At 35.4% G+C, this 16,879-nt stretch overlaps 1 protein-coding gene across 2 annotated transcripts in view; it reads right to left on the bottom strand.

The window, feature by feature from the left end:
* The window catches only part of LOC149836525 (nuclear pore complex protein NUP93A-like), a 52,681-nt gene that overhangs the window by 11,030 nt on the left and 24,772 nt on the right, over positions 1 to 16,879 (bottom strand). For both annotated transcript variants that reach the window (XM_090005410.1, XM_090005409.1), the window contains 2 exons: positions 2,254 to 2,340; positions 1,270 to 2,172 (listed from right to left, as the gene is read on the bottom strand). In XM_090005410.1, coding sequence (XP_089861536.1) covers positions 1,270 to 2,172; positions 2,254 to 2,340 — 990 coding nt within the window. The remainder of the gene's footprint in view (positions 1 to 1,269; positions 2,173 to 2,253; positions 2,341 to 16,879) is intronic.

A 16,879-nucleotide genomic window follows, 5' to 3' on the forward strand; every position in this document is an offset into this window, starting at 1 on the left:
ATTAAAGGTGAGAGAAACATAATATTGATTCTATATTCCAAATTGTTGAAATATATGATATACCTTCTTGTACATTACATTCTTATTAGGCGTATTTGTCTTCTTATCCTACGACATTGTAGTCTCTTTCTGAGTTTACATGTCCCTTTAGTCTATGGCTACATAAACGCATTTATATCTTTCATCCCTTTATTTTATGCACTTTGTTGTATATTTTTGTGAAAAACATGACAGAAAGGAATGAAGACCCAAACCTTTCTTGTGCCAGAAGTTGCAAATATAAACAACACTTCTCTTATTGCATGCCTGGATTGCCAACACCTAATCAATTACCAAACATAGCCAAAATAAAAGCGAAAGCACTGCATGAAAATTTTCTATTATACCTAGGTTTGATGTAGAAAAACAATGTGCACATGCATTTAGAATTGATTAATTAAAAAAGGAAAAAAGAAAAACTCGTTATTCACATCAATGTGCACCTGTTTGGTTTTAATCTAATGAAGTATAGTATGCAAACATCTAATTTCACACAACGGACATTATGGATATTTGCATTTTTTTATGTCCTTCTTTGTAAATGTTAAATACAGGAACTGGATCTAGAAAAAAAGAAAGTAAAGGTGCAACAAGATTGATCCTTAGTGATCATAGAGGCCATTCTCCTTTGCCTGCTTATTTCCCTAGGTTAAACCAGATATGTGCTCATATGGTTAAGAGGCACTGACTATGCAACGTCAGTGGTATATTTTGTAAGAACTAAAATTACCCAACCTTGTAACAACTGATCTTTACAACAAAACCGGTTGTGTTTAAGTTGGTGATTATCCTCTTAACATGAGACAATGATGACATGGATAACTCACTGGTTATTAGCCACCAATGGGATGTTTGTGGCTTAAAAAATACACGATTATTCATTTATCCATGTTGTCCAAGAACTATGTAAGTCTTTGTGGGTCAACGGTTTGCACTCAGCACCAGCGTTCAACTGATGATTTTCAGAATTCAGACCTACTTTGGCTTGTAACAAAGTCTTTGGCCACCTATTGATGCTAGGTCAAAAGATTTATCCTGCTTTAGTTAGAGAATATTCAGAGAAGCATGCAGGCATGTTATGTTATTGAAGATACCAATAGGAGAAAGAAGCTAATTTGCTTCTATGCCAAAAAAGGGAAAAAAATAACACAAGGACAGGGAACTATACCACCCTACAGACAGCCACCCAGATAAAGCTTCCAATTTAATCCTTCACAAGAAGTTACTTACTTTGTCATAAAGCCCAGACTCCTGACATTGGTGAGCAGCTTCAAGCAAAAATTTCTGTTGTGTAACCCTATCACTAAAAAATCGTCGTAATGCACCTTCTTCTCCATAACCTCTTGCACCAAGCATAAAAGCAATACCTCCATCCCGTAGCAAGATCTCAGTAAGAAGCTGTTTTAACATCACGTTTCTTTGTCTTTGCTGATCTATATTACCACGTCCAACCCATGACATGCGACCACCACCCATTGCAGCAGCAGCTTGACCATAATACTCCAAGGCCAATGGAAGATTACCTTGATGAAGATATAGAGAACCATTCTGTCGAATGATGCTAGCAACCTCAGCAAATGCATCCATCACTCCAAGTTTATGCCTCATGCTAGTATCTTCAGAAAGGACCCCATGATCTGCTAGCGAGATTGAAATATGTACAGCATCTATATTGTATCCCTCATCTCCAATTTCCTTAAACAGGTATGATACTGCTGGAAGCAGTTGAATGCTTAAAAACAATACATATGGGTAAACTAGAGGATCCTTTCCATTTTTAGTGTAGTATGATGGTTCAAACTTGTTCAGGTACACTTGCAAATCTTCTAACGTGTATGGCACCAAGTTATCATTTGGTACTGCAGAAGAGAGACTGCCTGGACCATCTCGTACCGCTGAGAGCATGAACCACAAGAAATCATCTATAGTTGTGAAAAGTGATGGAAGATCCCGAAGCAACCTATCAACTTGACGACGACATCCGGAGACTATAGCATAAAGGAGCAACTTTTTTTTATCATAACCAGGTCGACCAGCTCGATCTCCTATTCTTAACATCTTTTCACATTCCTCTGATGCAGCAGCTGAAGTTTCAGGAGAAACAAAACCTCCAGTCATGATCCATTCAGCAAGCTGGCAAAAAAAATAGAAGTAAAAAATGGATTTTTTACAGGAGCAGAATAAAAATATATGACCTTACTCAAATAATAATACCTGAGAGGTGAACTGATAAGAAACTCTGGAAGACTGAGCAATGTTTCTCGCTTCATCATAATAGCCAGTTCTCAAGCAAAAGTAAATCTGAAAATTGTCATACAGAATACAAATTACAGTCAATTTCAAACAATCGGCTCAAGATAGAGACAATTGAATGTTCTCACTGAAGTAAGTAAATGCGAAGATGCCGAATGATCTCCATGATTTGTTTTTTTTACCCTTTGCTTCCAAATTCACTGAAACTGAAAGAATGCCTGTTCAATCAAGATTTTCTTACAGAATATGCAAGCAATTGGCAATGTTCATAGCTCAGACTTTGGTGTTCATCTTTCTGAAAAAAATGGACTTAGGATCTGATTTTCACTATTTTGTTACTTACATAGACTTCCCCATGGCCATGTCATCAAGATGGGTCTTTACTCTTTTTAATCTTTATTTAAGTACTTTTATTTCCATTAAAATTTACTGAATTTCATCACTTGCATATTGTTTTGAAATTGTTCAGGTGCAGCTATTCCATGATCTGTTTGATGAAAGGCTTAGAAAAAGTAAGAGGCTTCCATTGCCTTGCATGTTAGTATCAAGAAGAAGCAAAGGAGAGAGAGGAGGAAGAAGAAGAGAGAACAATATTGCAGTCTGCAAAAGGACATCCAACCATGTCCAAAGAGTGGGAACATCCTGAAGTAATTTCACCAATGTTTTTGTAGGGGTGCGGGGGTGCGGCAGGGGCAAAAATGTAATATATATAAGGGGGGTCCAGGGGTTCCCCCCGGCGTGGTCAGCGGGCGGGGGTCCAGGGGGGGCGCCCCTGGCGGGGGGTTATAGGGGGGCAGCCCCCCCCCCCCCCCCCCCCGAACTTTTTTTTAAATTCCACAGCCCATTTCATAGGGCAAAATTTAAAAAAAAAAAACCAAAAAAAATGGACCATCTGCAGCCCATTTCATAGGGAAAAATTTAAAAAAAATGGACCAAAATGACCCTGGGTGCGGTCAACGCACCCAGGGTCGGGTTGACCGCACCCGCGTCGAGTCGCATCGACGCGGGTGCGGCACCCTGCTAGCCGAGTCCCTGTGACACACTGCCCTTGACATCAACCATTCTTAAATTACTACCCCCCCCCCAAAACTGTAGAAGGATTTTAGAAAACCAGTTTGCTTTTAAATACCAATGTCCAGATACGTTGAGAGCTTTAGCAAATAGATCAACCACTCGATTTTCTCCATTTGTAATGGTTGTAGTTTACTTTCAACATGCTCACAAACAAAAATGTTGATCTATTTCAATGTGCTTCTTTTTACCATGTTGCACAAGATAAGTTGGTATGGTGATTGCATTTCTATTATCACAATAAAAAAGAAGAGATATTTCCACTTTCTGGTGTACTTCACACACGCACGTAGGCATACATATTATATATAGAGAGAGAGATGCATAAGTTTTAGCTACAACAGTAGTTATTCAAAGAAAACTTAAGCAGATCTCAATGAAGAATGGTGATCAGAGGAAAGAATGTCCATCACCAAGACAGCAAATGATGATCCTAAGAATGTTTAACCTTGACAAAGCATACACAGTCCATAATCCACACAAATTTTCAGAAAGCTACAGGATCCCTGTAGAAAAGCTTTTTGCATGTTTCCAGCCTAGGCCTTTTTTCTTGCAGCATTCTTGGACCAAGGAACTTGTATAGAAAAGTTCCTTCTCTAAATAGCATTTTCTTCTTCCCAATGTATTAGTAACAGAATGTCCCTCTACTAACAATGAAATTTCTTTTCCAAGGGATGGCCGATCCCTTCAATTTATGATGCAACATGACATATCTTAATGGTTGGACCTATTCTAAGCCATATGATATTCTACCTTTTGGTAACTATAGAATAAATCCTTAAATCATTGATGAAGAAACAAATTTCCCAGCAATGTTTAGGGGTAAAGCTATGTAACATGGGTATTTCTACCAAACCCCTGTACGTGTCATGCCATGTCGACACTGTTACTGATTCTGGATACTTCCAGGTACGGGTCAACTAAGTTTTGAATCTAAACCAACAAATTTATCCATTTTATGTTTCTTGTTAACTTGTGATCAACTTGCAGGTTCAAAAGTGCCCTATGTAAACTATATAGTTTTTTATTAAATTGCTAGTTAATTATATGTCTATGACATGTTTCAGTTTTTCAGTTCATGATCAACAGTCTATAACTTCATAGTATATACCTAAAAGATTTTGCAAGATGTAGCATAATTGTTTAGTTGTGTGTGTTTGTAACTTTGTATCAAGGTTGCCAGGAAGGGAAACAGAAACAAGAAACGTGTTGGGAAACGAAAATGGGAAAAGAGACTTTCTAAAGTTTACGTGAGAAATGTGATATTATATATATATAGTGTGTGTGTAGCAAAAGTGCAAATGTCAACAATATGGAAGAAGAATATTATAAGTTTACATAAACTTTACTTTTTTACTAATATTATGATCTATGTCACAGGGATTCGGCCAGACAGGTGCCGCACCCGCGTCGACGCGACGCGGGTGCTGGTGCGGGTGCGGCACCCAATGCGGTCAACCCGACCCTGGGTGCAGTCAACGCACTCAGGGTCATTTTGGTCCATTTTTTGGATTTTTTTTAAATTGCCTTATGAAATGGGCTGCGGAATTTAAAAATCCCCCTTTTGGATGCTTACAAATCTCTACAAAGAAAACCGATATAGAAATCCCACTCTATAGTGTTCAGTGTTTGTGAAAGTGATGTTTTACAACCCGTACATAATTCACTGTGTACTGCTTGTTTGGGGTTTTAAAGCCCCCTTCATATATTTCTTCTTTTTACTCAAGAAATACCATGGGTGACACTAAACAAAGTACAACATTTTCATTGACAAGAGATCCTTTAAAAAAAAAAAGAAACCCATGAAACGGATTAAAACCAAGGAGAAGCAAAAGAGAAAAAAATAATAGAGAAAACAAAGATGGAGAAGAAGAAAGAATGAACAAGTAGGAAATTAAAGAGTACCAGTAAGTTTAGGAAGGGAGCACCAGCTGCCATGGCCATTCTTATTGATGTAATCGACCAAGATCTTGTCTTCTTCAGCCGTCCACAGACCCTTTTTCAACCCTTGCTTTTCACAACATGGAGCTCTCTCTCTCTCTCTCTCTCTCTCTCTCTCTCTCTCTCTCTCTCGGACGAAGGAGAGCCAAAAGAGTGTTGTGTGATCGACTCCCTTAGCTATAAAATACTCAAAAGTATTCCGTAGGATTCGAAAACCCCAATTGCTGCTCTTTCTTCCTCAGGAAGCAAAAAGATCACAAGCAGCACGAAAACAAAGGCGACATAGAGAGAGCAATGAATGAAAGGTGACCCAGACTGGTTCAATACTGCGCTCTGTCAGGCATGAATTAAATGACTGGTTCAATGCTGCGCTCTGTCAGGCATGAATTAAATGAGTTGTACAGACTTCACATTCACCTCTCCAGCTCTCCACCTCGATCATCGCGTCAGAGAGAGAGAGAGAGAGAGAGATTATTATCACTACTCTTATGAGTGCGAAGCGCTGGCCCCGCCACATTATCGCTCGTGGTTAGGCCCACTTTCAATTTCATGGTGTCAACGGGTTGGGTTGGGTTTGGTTCGGATTTAAGTGAAATCAAACTCAAACCCTATATGAGATAATGGTACCGGGTTATGGACTTGAGTCTAATGGAATCCATCATAAGAAACCATACCAGGATCCTGGACTAGAGTTTAATTGAACTCATCATAAGAGAAATCATACCCGAACCTTATAAGGTTACATAAATGATAAATCAGATCCAAACCATACCTGCTAAAATAATATTTTTTATCATTTTTACATTGAAAAATACTAACTTAATTGGAACTCGGGCCGAGCCATGTGAAATTTCACAAACTTAACACTCTTAGGCATAAAAAAGAAATGGTTGGTTAAGGAAAAACCATGAAAAGACCCATTTTTGCTTATCACAAAAAACATGTTTATTTTATCACAAGAATTTAATGAGAAGAACCCCCTGACCCCCCTTTATATATATATATATATATAATTTATTTATTTATTTATTTTGCCGCACCCAAGATTTTTTAAAGTGCCGCATCCCCGCACCCGCACCCATGTGACATAGATTATGATAATATTAAGGATTGATAAATATATGATTACATTAATTACAACTAAAATAAGTAATTAAATTTTTAAATAACACATATATCTCAACTTTTCATTGAAAAATATTCTTATTTAAGGAAAACTTGTAGAAAACATACAAAAACATGTTTCCCATATAATGTAAGCAGGTTTCTCTTGTGATATGAAACAGGTTTCCCATGTTTTTTTAGAAGTTTCCCACAAGTTTCGAAAACACATTTGTTTTCGGTTTCGAAAATGGTTTCCCAAGAAACGAGTTTCACACATGTAAGTGGAGTTTCCCGTAACTCTAGTTTGTATGTATGCAGTTTCTTTTTAGAAATTTCGGTATCGGGTCCAGACCCTTGTAATGAAATAAGTGAAAATAAACACAATGTCTTATAACGGACATTCACAAACAAAATGCAAAGAACAAGTCCACAATGGACAAACACAAAGCCAACAATGGCTTGCTAAAAGGAAAAATCTTATAAAGCAAGGAATGGGTTGCAAAAGCCTTTTATTACAAGGGGGGTTACCCCTCTATTTATAAGCAAAAAGAGTGAGAGAGAGAGAGAGGGCATTGGGAGGCCCAACAAGGAGTCGTTGGGTCCCCAATGGTCACATTTGTGACCGTTGGGGGTCCAACGACTCTTAGTTGGGACCCTCAATGCATTATGCATCTAACGCATTTACAAAAGAAAAAAGAGGAAAAATAAAAAATAAGAAAAAGAAAAGAAAGAAAAAGACTAAAATGCCCCTATTGGGCAGAATTACATAAATACCCTTTATCGGGTATGATGGGATATCATCAATTAGTGTGTGTATATATATATATATATATATATATATATATATATATATATATATATATATATATATATATATATAAAACCCTCCCTCAAGCTTTACGAGGACATGACCGAAAGCTTGTTGAGAAGAAACATAAAACGAAGAGCAGCAAGAGCTTTGGTGAAGAAATCTGTCAATTGGTACTCGGATGTAACGTACGACAATGCTATTGTCCCTCTTAGATATTCATCACGAACATAGTGACAGTCCATCTCAATGTGTTGAGTACGCTCATGGAAGGTGTGATTGCTTGCGATATAAATTGTGCTTTTATTGTCACAACACATATTCGAAGATATAGAGATGATTATGCCCATATTACTGAGAAGACTTCTAAGCCACATAAGCTCCATGGTTGTAGTGGACATTGCACGATATTCAGCTTCCGTTGAGGACAATGATACTTTGTGTTGCTTCTTGCATCTCCAAGAAATCAGAGTCACTTAATAATACACAAAAACCAGTAGTTGATACTCTATCATTGGGATTTCCTCCTCAATCATCATCAGTATAAGCAATTAAGTCAAGTGTTGAAGAAGAGGAAAGAAAAACTCCTTTGGTTATAGTATTTTTATTGTATCTGATGATTCTTAAGACTACACTCATATGTACTGTTGTAGGTGCATGTTAAAACTGACTGACTGAGTGAACTACATGAGTTATGTCTGGCCGAGTGATGGATAAGTATGTCAGAGACCCAACAAGTTGGCGATAGGAAGTGGGATCTTCAAGAAGAGTTCCATCTTCCAACCTCAACTTTGCATTGATAACTTTAGAGGTTTTCGTCTTCTTGTCATCTGTGATACCAGACTTTAAACAAATGTTAGCTGCAAGTTTCATCTGAGAGAGAATGTACCCTCGTGGAGAGTATGTTACTTCAATACCTAAAAAACATCTTAAGAAACCAAGATCAGACGTGTCAAAATTCTCTTTCAGAACTTTCTTAATATCATTAATTCATTTATCATCACTTCCAGTGATGATCATATCATCAACATAAAGCAAGAGAATAATTACCGAAGACCTTGCACTTTTCACAAACAAAGCAGTGTCAGTATAGCAATAGCGAAAATTCAAACTTGTAATTACGTTACTAAATTTATCATGTCAAGCCTTTGGAGTTTGTTTTAATTCATACAAGGCTTTGTTAAGTTTAAGAATTTTATCATTACCAATACACACTCCTTGCAGAGGGTCCATGTAAACCTCTTCATTTAGTTCTCTATTCAAGAATGCATTCTTAATATCTAATTGATAGATAGGTCATTTTTTAACAGAAGCAACAACAATAAGAGTCCTAACACTTGTCATCATAGCTACGGGAGCGAAAGTTTTCTCATAGTCAATACCGTATTCTTGAGTGTATCCTTTTGCTACTAGTGGAACTTTGTAGCGTTCTAATGACCTGTCGCTCTTAGTTTTGACTTTATAGACCCATCTACATCCAATGGACTTCTTTCCAGTGGGCAATGAGGTTATTTCCCAAGTTTTTGCCTTGTCAAGAGCACTAAGTTCCAAGTTCATGGCTTCGACCCATTGAGGAATATTTTTGGCTTCATTATAATGAAATGGTTCATGAAATGAGTGTAACGCAATTAGGCATGACCTATATTTTGGTGATAGAGACTCATAGGAGACAAACCTATTAGGAGGATTAGAGACTCGATCGGATCTTCTCAAAGAGGTTTTTTCTATGTTGGACCCTTGAAAGTATTTTTCTAAAGCGTTTATGGGAACTTGTTGACCATGCCGAACATAGGTTTGAATTGGTCTACTATCAATGACAGCATTTTCGTTTTCATTTTCAACATTGTCGAGAGGAATGTCCTCTTGGTCATTCAACAAATTATCATTAGAAATTATCTCTTCTTGAACAGTCACTTCTTGAGGAAGATCAAACAAGAAAGCATATTCGCTTTCATCAATATCTTTAGTTTTCTCAAATCCATTTTCATTTTCTAAAAAGGTTACATCTTTAGAAACATATAATTTGTTGCTTTTGGGGCCGAAGCATCTAAATCCTTTTTTATTTTCTTCATATCCTAAGAATATGCACTCAATAGCTTTTGGAGATAATTTATCTCTTTTACGTGAAAGAACAAAGCATATGCACCCAAAATTTCTTAATTTATTCAAATCGGGAGTTCTTTCAAATAGTTTTTTATATGGAGATGTATTTTCTAAGGATGAAGATAGCATTCTATTTATTAAGTAGGTTGATGTTAAAGTGGCTTCAGCCCAATAGCCTTTTGAAATTTCTTTAGCAATAAGAAGTGTTCTGGTGGTTTCCACAATGTGTCTATGTTTTCTTTCGACTAAACCATTATTTGGGGGAGTTCTAGGACAAGATTTTTTTATGGCAAATTCCATTGGTTTCTAAATAATTTTGAAATTCATTTGATAGGTACTCTCCACCCGAATCGGATCTAAGAATAGAGATATTACTTAAAAATTGATTTTTGACCATCATATGAAATTTCTTAAAAAAGGCGAAGACATCGGATTTTAAGTTAAGAAAATAAATCTATACATATCTAGTAAAGTCATCAATAAAGGTAACATAATAGGAGTATTCACCTTTCGATATGACCGGAGAAGGGCCCCAAACATCTGAATGAACTAACTCAAATGGTCTTTTAGTAAAAAATGTTCTATTTGGAAAAGGAATAGATTTCTATCTTTTCAAAAATACAATTCTTACAAACAAAATGTTTCTCATTACAAAATTTATTTTCAAAAGGAAAAGAATACATTTTTTAGAAGCTTGGATGTCCAAGTCTTTGATGCCAAGTTTCAATATTTTTATTTTGGACATAGCTACAAAAAGGGTTGGTAAGAAGTTTCAAGTTGCTCATGTAATAGAGATCTTTCTTCATATGGCCTTGCCTAATCTGCTTCCCGGACCAGAGATCCTGTATAGAGCAACCCTTAGTTGAGAAGGAGATTTTACATCCATGATCACATATTTGAGAAACGAAAAGAAGGTTCAAATTTAGTTGAGGTATCACCCTCACATTTGGCACAAAGAAATTTTTGAAAAAACTTAAAGTTCCAAAACTTTTGATTTGTAAAGGCGTGCCATCGACGGTTGAAACATAAGAGGTTTTTGAATTTGGACATAAGTCGGATAACCCATTCTCATGAGTTGTCATATGAAAGGATGTTCCGGAGTCAAGGATCCAAGAGGACATACCTGGAAGAGAGAAGGAAGCAATAACGGCACCCGACGTAGATGGAGATGAAGATTTGAGTAGCAATTGGAGTGCTTCAGATAGTTGAGCAAGAGAAAAGGAATCACTTCCTTTTGTTGAATCTTCCTTCCTTGGTGTGCTTTCTTCAATGGAAGCAACTCTTGGCTTTGAAGCTTCATTTATCTTTGGACAATTTAGCCTTAGCTGCCCCGGTTCTTGACAGTGATGACATATGGCTTTCTTATAGTTGCCATTATAGTTATTTTGTCTTCCAAAATGAAGAGGCTTATAAGTCCTAACATGATTTTCGGGTTTGGAAACGGCGAGGACTTCATCCCCCCCTTTAATCATACCAAGACGGGTTTCTTCTTGGCATATTTCGGCAATGGCATCTTCTAGGAGAAGAGGCTTAGATCTATGGAGCAGAGAAGATCTAACTTGCTCATACTCCGGTCTAAGCCCATGCAAAAATTGAAAAAAGTGTTCTTTTTTCATTTGTTGCCTTCTAAGTTCAACATCCTCGCTATCTACCCATTTGGGTTCTAGGAGGGATAGCTCATCCCATAAGGGACTAAGAGAGCTAAAGTAATCCCGGACACTCATGTTCCCTTGTTTAATGGTACGATTTTTTTCTTGGAGGAAAAATTGCCTAGCGAGGTCTTTTTGAGTGTAGATACCTTTCATGAAGAACCATGTCTCGTTGGCTTTGCGAAATTTGGCAATGTTTGCACAAATTTTTAGCTCCACGTTATTCATAAACCATGCAAGTATTTTTGCATACTTACTTTCTCAATCTTCAATCACCAATTGGTGTTCTTCAATGGATTTAATTCGTGCTCCTCCTTTTAAAGCTTTCTCTTGTCCTCCTTCCATTTTCGTGAGATGAAGTTGAGGTTCCGGAATGGTGCCCATCACATAACCCCAAAGCTTTTTGCCCTTGAGGTTGTTCTCCATAGCGGATGCCCATACCAAGTAGTTGGTACCATTTAGCTTGAATGTGAGGTCAATCTTATGTTCACCTTCCATGGTGAAAATGAGATGGGAGAAGCAAGAAAGGATATGTTAATCTTTCAAGGAAACACAAGTGAAAAAGATATTAGACAACAAGAGCACAACCTTGCTCTGATACCATGTAATGAAATAAGCGAAAATAAACACAATGTCCTATAATGGACATTTACAAACAAAATGCAAAGAACAAGTCCACAATGGACAAACACAAAGCCAACAATGGCTTGCTAAAAGGAAAAATCTTATAAAGCAAGGAATGGGCTTGCAAAAGCCTGTTAAAATATGTGTACTCGTACACATATATGTATATATATATAAATATATACATATATGTGTGCAATACCCGATAGGGGTATTTCTGTCTTTTTGCATTTGCTATATAGTTGTTTTTAGAAAACAACTATTCATTTTTTAGAATTAGTTTATATTTTATTTTTTATATCTTTTTTTTGTTTTTTTTCACGCAAGTGGGGGCCCACATCTCTATGGGGAGCCCCTTTTGGACTCTCATTTTCCTCTCTTCTTTGTGCATAAATAGGGTCTTTCCCCTTTGTATTTACTATTTTTTCTTTTGAGGAGTTTTTGCTCCATTGTAATGGGTGTTACACCCTTCTTCTCTTCAATAATATTAACTTATGCCTTATAGGCATTTTTGCCCCTTTCGTGGGTTTATGTGTTAGCACATTATGTGCTTGTGTTTTCCCCTTTAGTGAGTATATCCGCACTTCATGTGCATGTGTATTGGTTCATTATTGAACCTAATGTATTCAAAGTCGTTTCCTAACATGGTATCAGAGCAAGGTTGGGATCAAGGTGCTCTTTGTTGCATCGGGAAGCATGCTATTCAAGAAATTTTAAAGAAAAATGGTGAAGTCCTCATTTCTCTCTTTTGTTTCTTAAAATTATTCGATATGCAATATATTTCTTTAAGTATTGTGCATTATGAAGAATTAGATATGTTGTGCATATGTGTTCTCTTTGTCATTATGATTTTGGGTTCTTAACATTTCATTGAACTTTTTTCATATATTATTCTTTTTCGTATGTCTTTTCTTGAAAATCTTTTATTGGTAAATTCTAAAATCGGTGAACTTGTTTCTCGAATAATTAAATATGTGATTGCTCAAAACATGGTCTAATGGGTCGATAAAAAAAATTTATGACCATTGGAATTTTTGAATTTATACCTAATTTTGGTTGTAAGAATACCGTTTATATGAAAAATAAGTCTTAAAAAAGTTATGTTAAAAGTAAAATGTTTGTGAGATATGTAGCATTGCTCACATACTCTCATCATAATTGTTGGTTCATATTAAAGGTATGTGTTTATCCACTAAAATGTCCTATATGAGGTTTTTCATAATATCGTGTGATTGACATATATTAACTATGAAAAATTCCTTATTACTTTTTTATTTTCCTACCTAATGAGTTCTTTTCATATGAGCAATATTTGATTAAGAAGACATTTTATAATACCGGTTGAATTAAGTTTTAAAAATGATCTCATGAAATATGGTTATTTTCTTTACATTCTTCAATTCAATTTCAAGAATATGTTTTATTATAAAATTTATGGTCTTAGTTAATGTTTATTGCATACCTATTACATTAGGAGTTGGTTATATAATCTATTAATTCATATGTTTTTAATAATATTATGAATTTTTGTTTATAGATTTATGCCATAACGCAATCCTATTATTCTTTTTTGTTGGGATTTTCTCTACTTTAATGAAGTTTTCCCTCTTCCTTTCGTATGTACCCTCTTTTGGGGATTTGTTTTTGTGTTGGATCTCTTTTTGAGAGGCTTTTTGATCCTTGTGAATCTTCTTATGAGTATATACTCTTTGAGAAGATTTCATGATTGTTATAAGCTCTTTTTTTTAACAATATTGGTTTTTTATGAGATTTTTTAAATATTACCATCTTTATGAATGCTTGGGAGCTCTCTCTCTTCTTTCAATAAGAGTTGTTTATATTGTCTTCTTTAGGGCTTGTGTTTGGTTTGTCCCTTAGTGGACTTATGAGATTGTTTCTTTTATCGTTGTAAGTGCTTCCGCAATATCTTGTTATATGTTGTCCTAAATTTGTTATTTGCTCATTTTAAGATTATTGTCATTCGACATCTTGTATTGCGTAAAAATGCATCTATTATCATTTGATGTGCATATAATTGCACTCTATATCTATCATAGTTAAAGGCTTGATTTGATTCTTGGATCATTCCAAATTGGTTCTTGCACATGACGTTGCTTAATATTCTATGTTGTGTTTGTGGCATAAATAAGCCTTTTGATATAAATGACTTCTTTTTAAAGATTTGATCATGATTAAGCATAATTCGTGTTTATGCAAAATTATTGTTGTGACTGATTATATTGGACCTTTGATTTGATTTTTTTAATCGGTCCTCTTTGTAAAAACTTTTATTTGGAAAATGTTTCCTTAAGTGTTTATTGCCTTTTTGTGGCATTTTTATTTGACCATCACATATTATTTAATGCATCATTTGTTTGGCCTTATTATTGATTAGAGATGTTTGTTAAGGTGATTTATGTGCACCTTGTGTTATGTCATTTTAGGTTGTCAACTTGAAGTTTGACCCTAAAATGACTTGTTATGTGATCTCTAATTATGAGTGTGTTACTCATTTATTTTTTGCCATTGTTCGTATGGATGCTCTTTATTGCGTGAAACTGTGATGGATATATGATGGTTGGAACCTTAAATGTTTTAAGGTATATTAAAATCAATGTTTATTTGTTATATGTTTATCATTACAAGTCTTATTGCCTCAAAAGTCTTCTCCTTTTATAACACTTATCTAAGTGTCATCATATGTAGACAAGAATTTTATTACACCTTTGTGTGTTGGTAGCCCTTTGTTGGCTTTATTCTCTTGGTTTAGTAGCTGAACACACTTGTCTTGAGTGTTATTATATGTAAACAAGGCACGTTGATTCACACCATGGTGTGTGATTTTAATCCATGTTGGCATTTGTGTCCTTGTTCTAGTCGCTGAGATATATGCCCATGGTTGGCTTCTTTCACTCATTTCAAGTGTCATTTTATGTAGACAAGAGATGTATTGTGCTTTAGTCCATGGTTGACTTTATACTCTTGTTTTATTAGCTGAACATACTTGATCTTGAGTATATTTTTACGTAGACAAGAGATGCTTTTGGTCCATGTTGGCGTGTATTCTCTTGTTCTTGTCGTTGATGCACTCATTTCAAGTATTATTACATGTAGACAAGAGGTGTTTATACACGCCTTTGTGTGTGTCATTTGGCCTTTAATGACATTATGATTATGTTCTTGTTCTAGTAGCTTATACACTTGATTTGTGGGTTTTGGAGGACTAATGAGGTAGTTGCTTGTAGTGGATGAACTATTGTTGAAATTTATGAAATTTCATTCATATTTTGTCTTTTAAAGATACAAGTGAATAATATCATTAATATGCATGTTTTAAAATCAAATTGATTTTTTGACATTTAATCTACATACTATGTGTTTATGGTTTTGAACACCTTTGTATTTGATATGCAAAATGAGTTTTTGAAATTGCCATCATTTGAGTAAGATGTTCCTAAATATGTAAGGTTCTCTACTCAAATAACATTCATTCTTGAATCTTGGGTGGATGTTTTAATATACTTAGTCAAATCATACTTCTTATATATGACATTTGTTTGACATAGATCTTCTCCCTAAAGATGTGAAAAAATCTATTGTTGATCTATGCGTGTTAAATATGCTTTTATAAAGCCCCCCTTATTGAAGTTCATATTCATCATGCCTTTGGACATTTGTATCCGTGTTCTTTTGTACCCACACTTCTTCCTTTCAAGTATTGATAAATTTCTTTGAGTACTTATTGGGCCTTTGTGCAAAACGATTTGTGGAAGTTGGTGCACTTCATATGCATTGTCTCTTTGAAGACATTATACATTTTTTTTGAAGACTTTTTCACATAGTATTGAAATGATTATCCTATTATAATCTTCCATTTAGATATCCTTCTTTTGGATTTTGTTTTAAATGTCTCTTAATAGACATATTTCATATTAGTAAATCATGATTTACCGTCATCCTTAAGGAATGTTGCCTCTTATCTAATGATTTGAAAAGTTGTTACTATCGTGTTTAAAACCACTCTTGGTTGTCAATATATTATTGTTGCAATTCTTGGGTTAGAATATTTATTTTTCTTGTATACTTTGAGTCTTTTCTTGGTTTGTTTGTTTTTTTTCTCTACAGGATCGCTAAGATGTGGTACCTTATATACATCATGGATTCGATCAATGGAGGTACTATGGGGATGATTGTCAATAAAGACATTTGTTTTTTAAGACTTACATGTGAAAGCATATGTTGAAGATGGAATTTTCCCTTGAAGACTTTTGAAGAATTGGACTCCTTTTCAAGACTTTATTTTGTTTTTCCAAACTTTCGGGTTTTTCCCCGCAAAGTTTGAGGGGGGTGTTAAAATATGTGTACTCGTACACATATATGTATATATATATATATATATATAAATATATGCATATATGTGTGCAATACCCGATAGGAGTATTTCTGTCTTTTTGCATTTGCTATATAGTTGTTTTTAGAAAACTATTCATTTTTTAGAATTAGTTTATATTTTATTTTTTATATCTTTTTTTTGTTTTTTATTTCACGCAAGTGGGGGCCCCACATAGATTCGTTGGGGCCTCCAACGATCACAAATGTGACCGTTGGGGGCTCCCAACGTCTCTATGGGGAGCCCCTTTTGGCCTCTCATTTTCCTCTCTTCTTTGTGCATAAATAGGGGCTTTCCCCTTTGTATTTACTACTTTTTCTTTTGAGAAGCTTTTGCTCCATTGTAATGGGTGTTACACCCTTCTTCTCTTCAATAATATTAACTTATGCCTTATAGGCATTTTTGCCCCTTTCGTGGGTTTATGTGTTAGCACATTATGTGCTTGTGTTTTCCCCTTTAGTGGGTATATCCGTACTTCATGTGCATTGCATGTGTATTGGTTCATTATTGAACCTAATGTATTCAAAGCCGTTTCCTAATAGGTTTACCCCTCTATTTATAAGCAAAAAGAGTGAGAGAGAGAGAGAGTGGGAAAAAGGTAAGAGAGAGGGCATTGGGAGGCCCAACAAGGAGTCGTTGGGCCCATTTGTGACCGTTGGGGGTCCAACGACTCTTAGTTGGGACCCCCAATGTAATATGCATTTAATGCATTTACAAAAGAAAAAAGAGGAAAAATAAAAAATAAGAAAAAGAAAAGGAAGAAAAGAAAATAAAAGAAAGACTAAAATGCCCCCTATTGGGCAGAATTACATAAATACCCTTTATCGGGTATGATGGGATATCATCAATTAGTGTGTGTGTGTGTGTGTGTGTGTGTGTATATATATATATATATAT

This window comes from Nuphar pumila, chromosome 5, assembly GCF_984573655.1.
Source record: "Nuphar pumila chromosome 5, dmNupPumi1.hap1.1, whole genome shotgun sequence".
Lineage (NCBI taxonomy): Eukaryota > Viridiplantae > Streptophyta > Magnoliopsida > Nymphaeales > Nymphaeaceae > Nuphar > Nuphar pumila.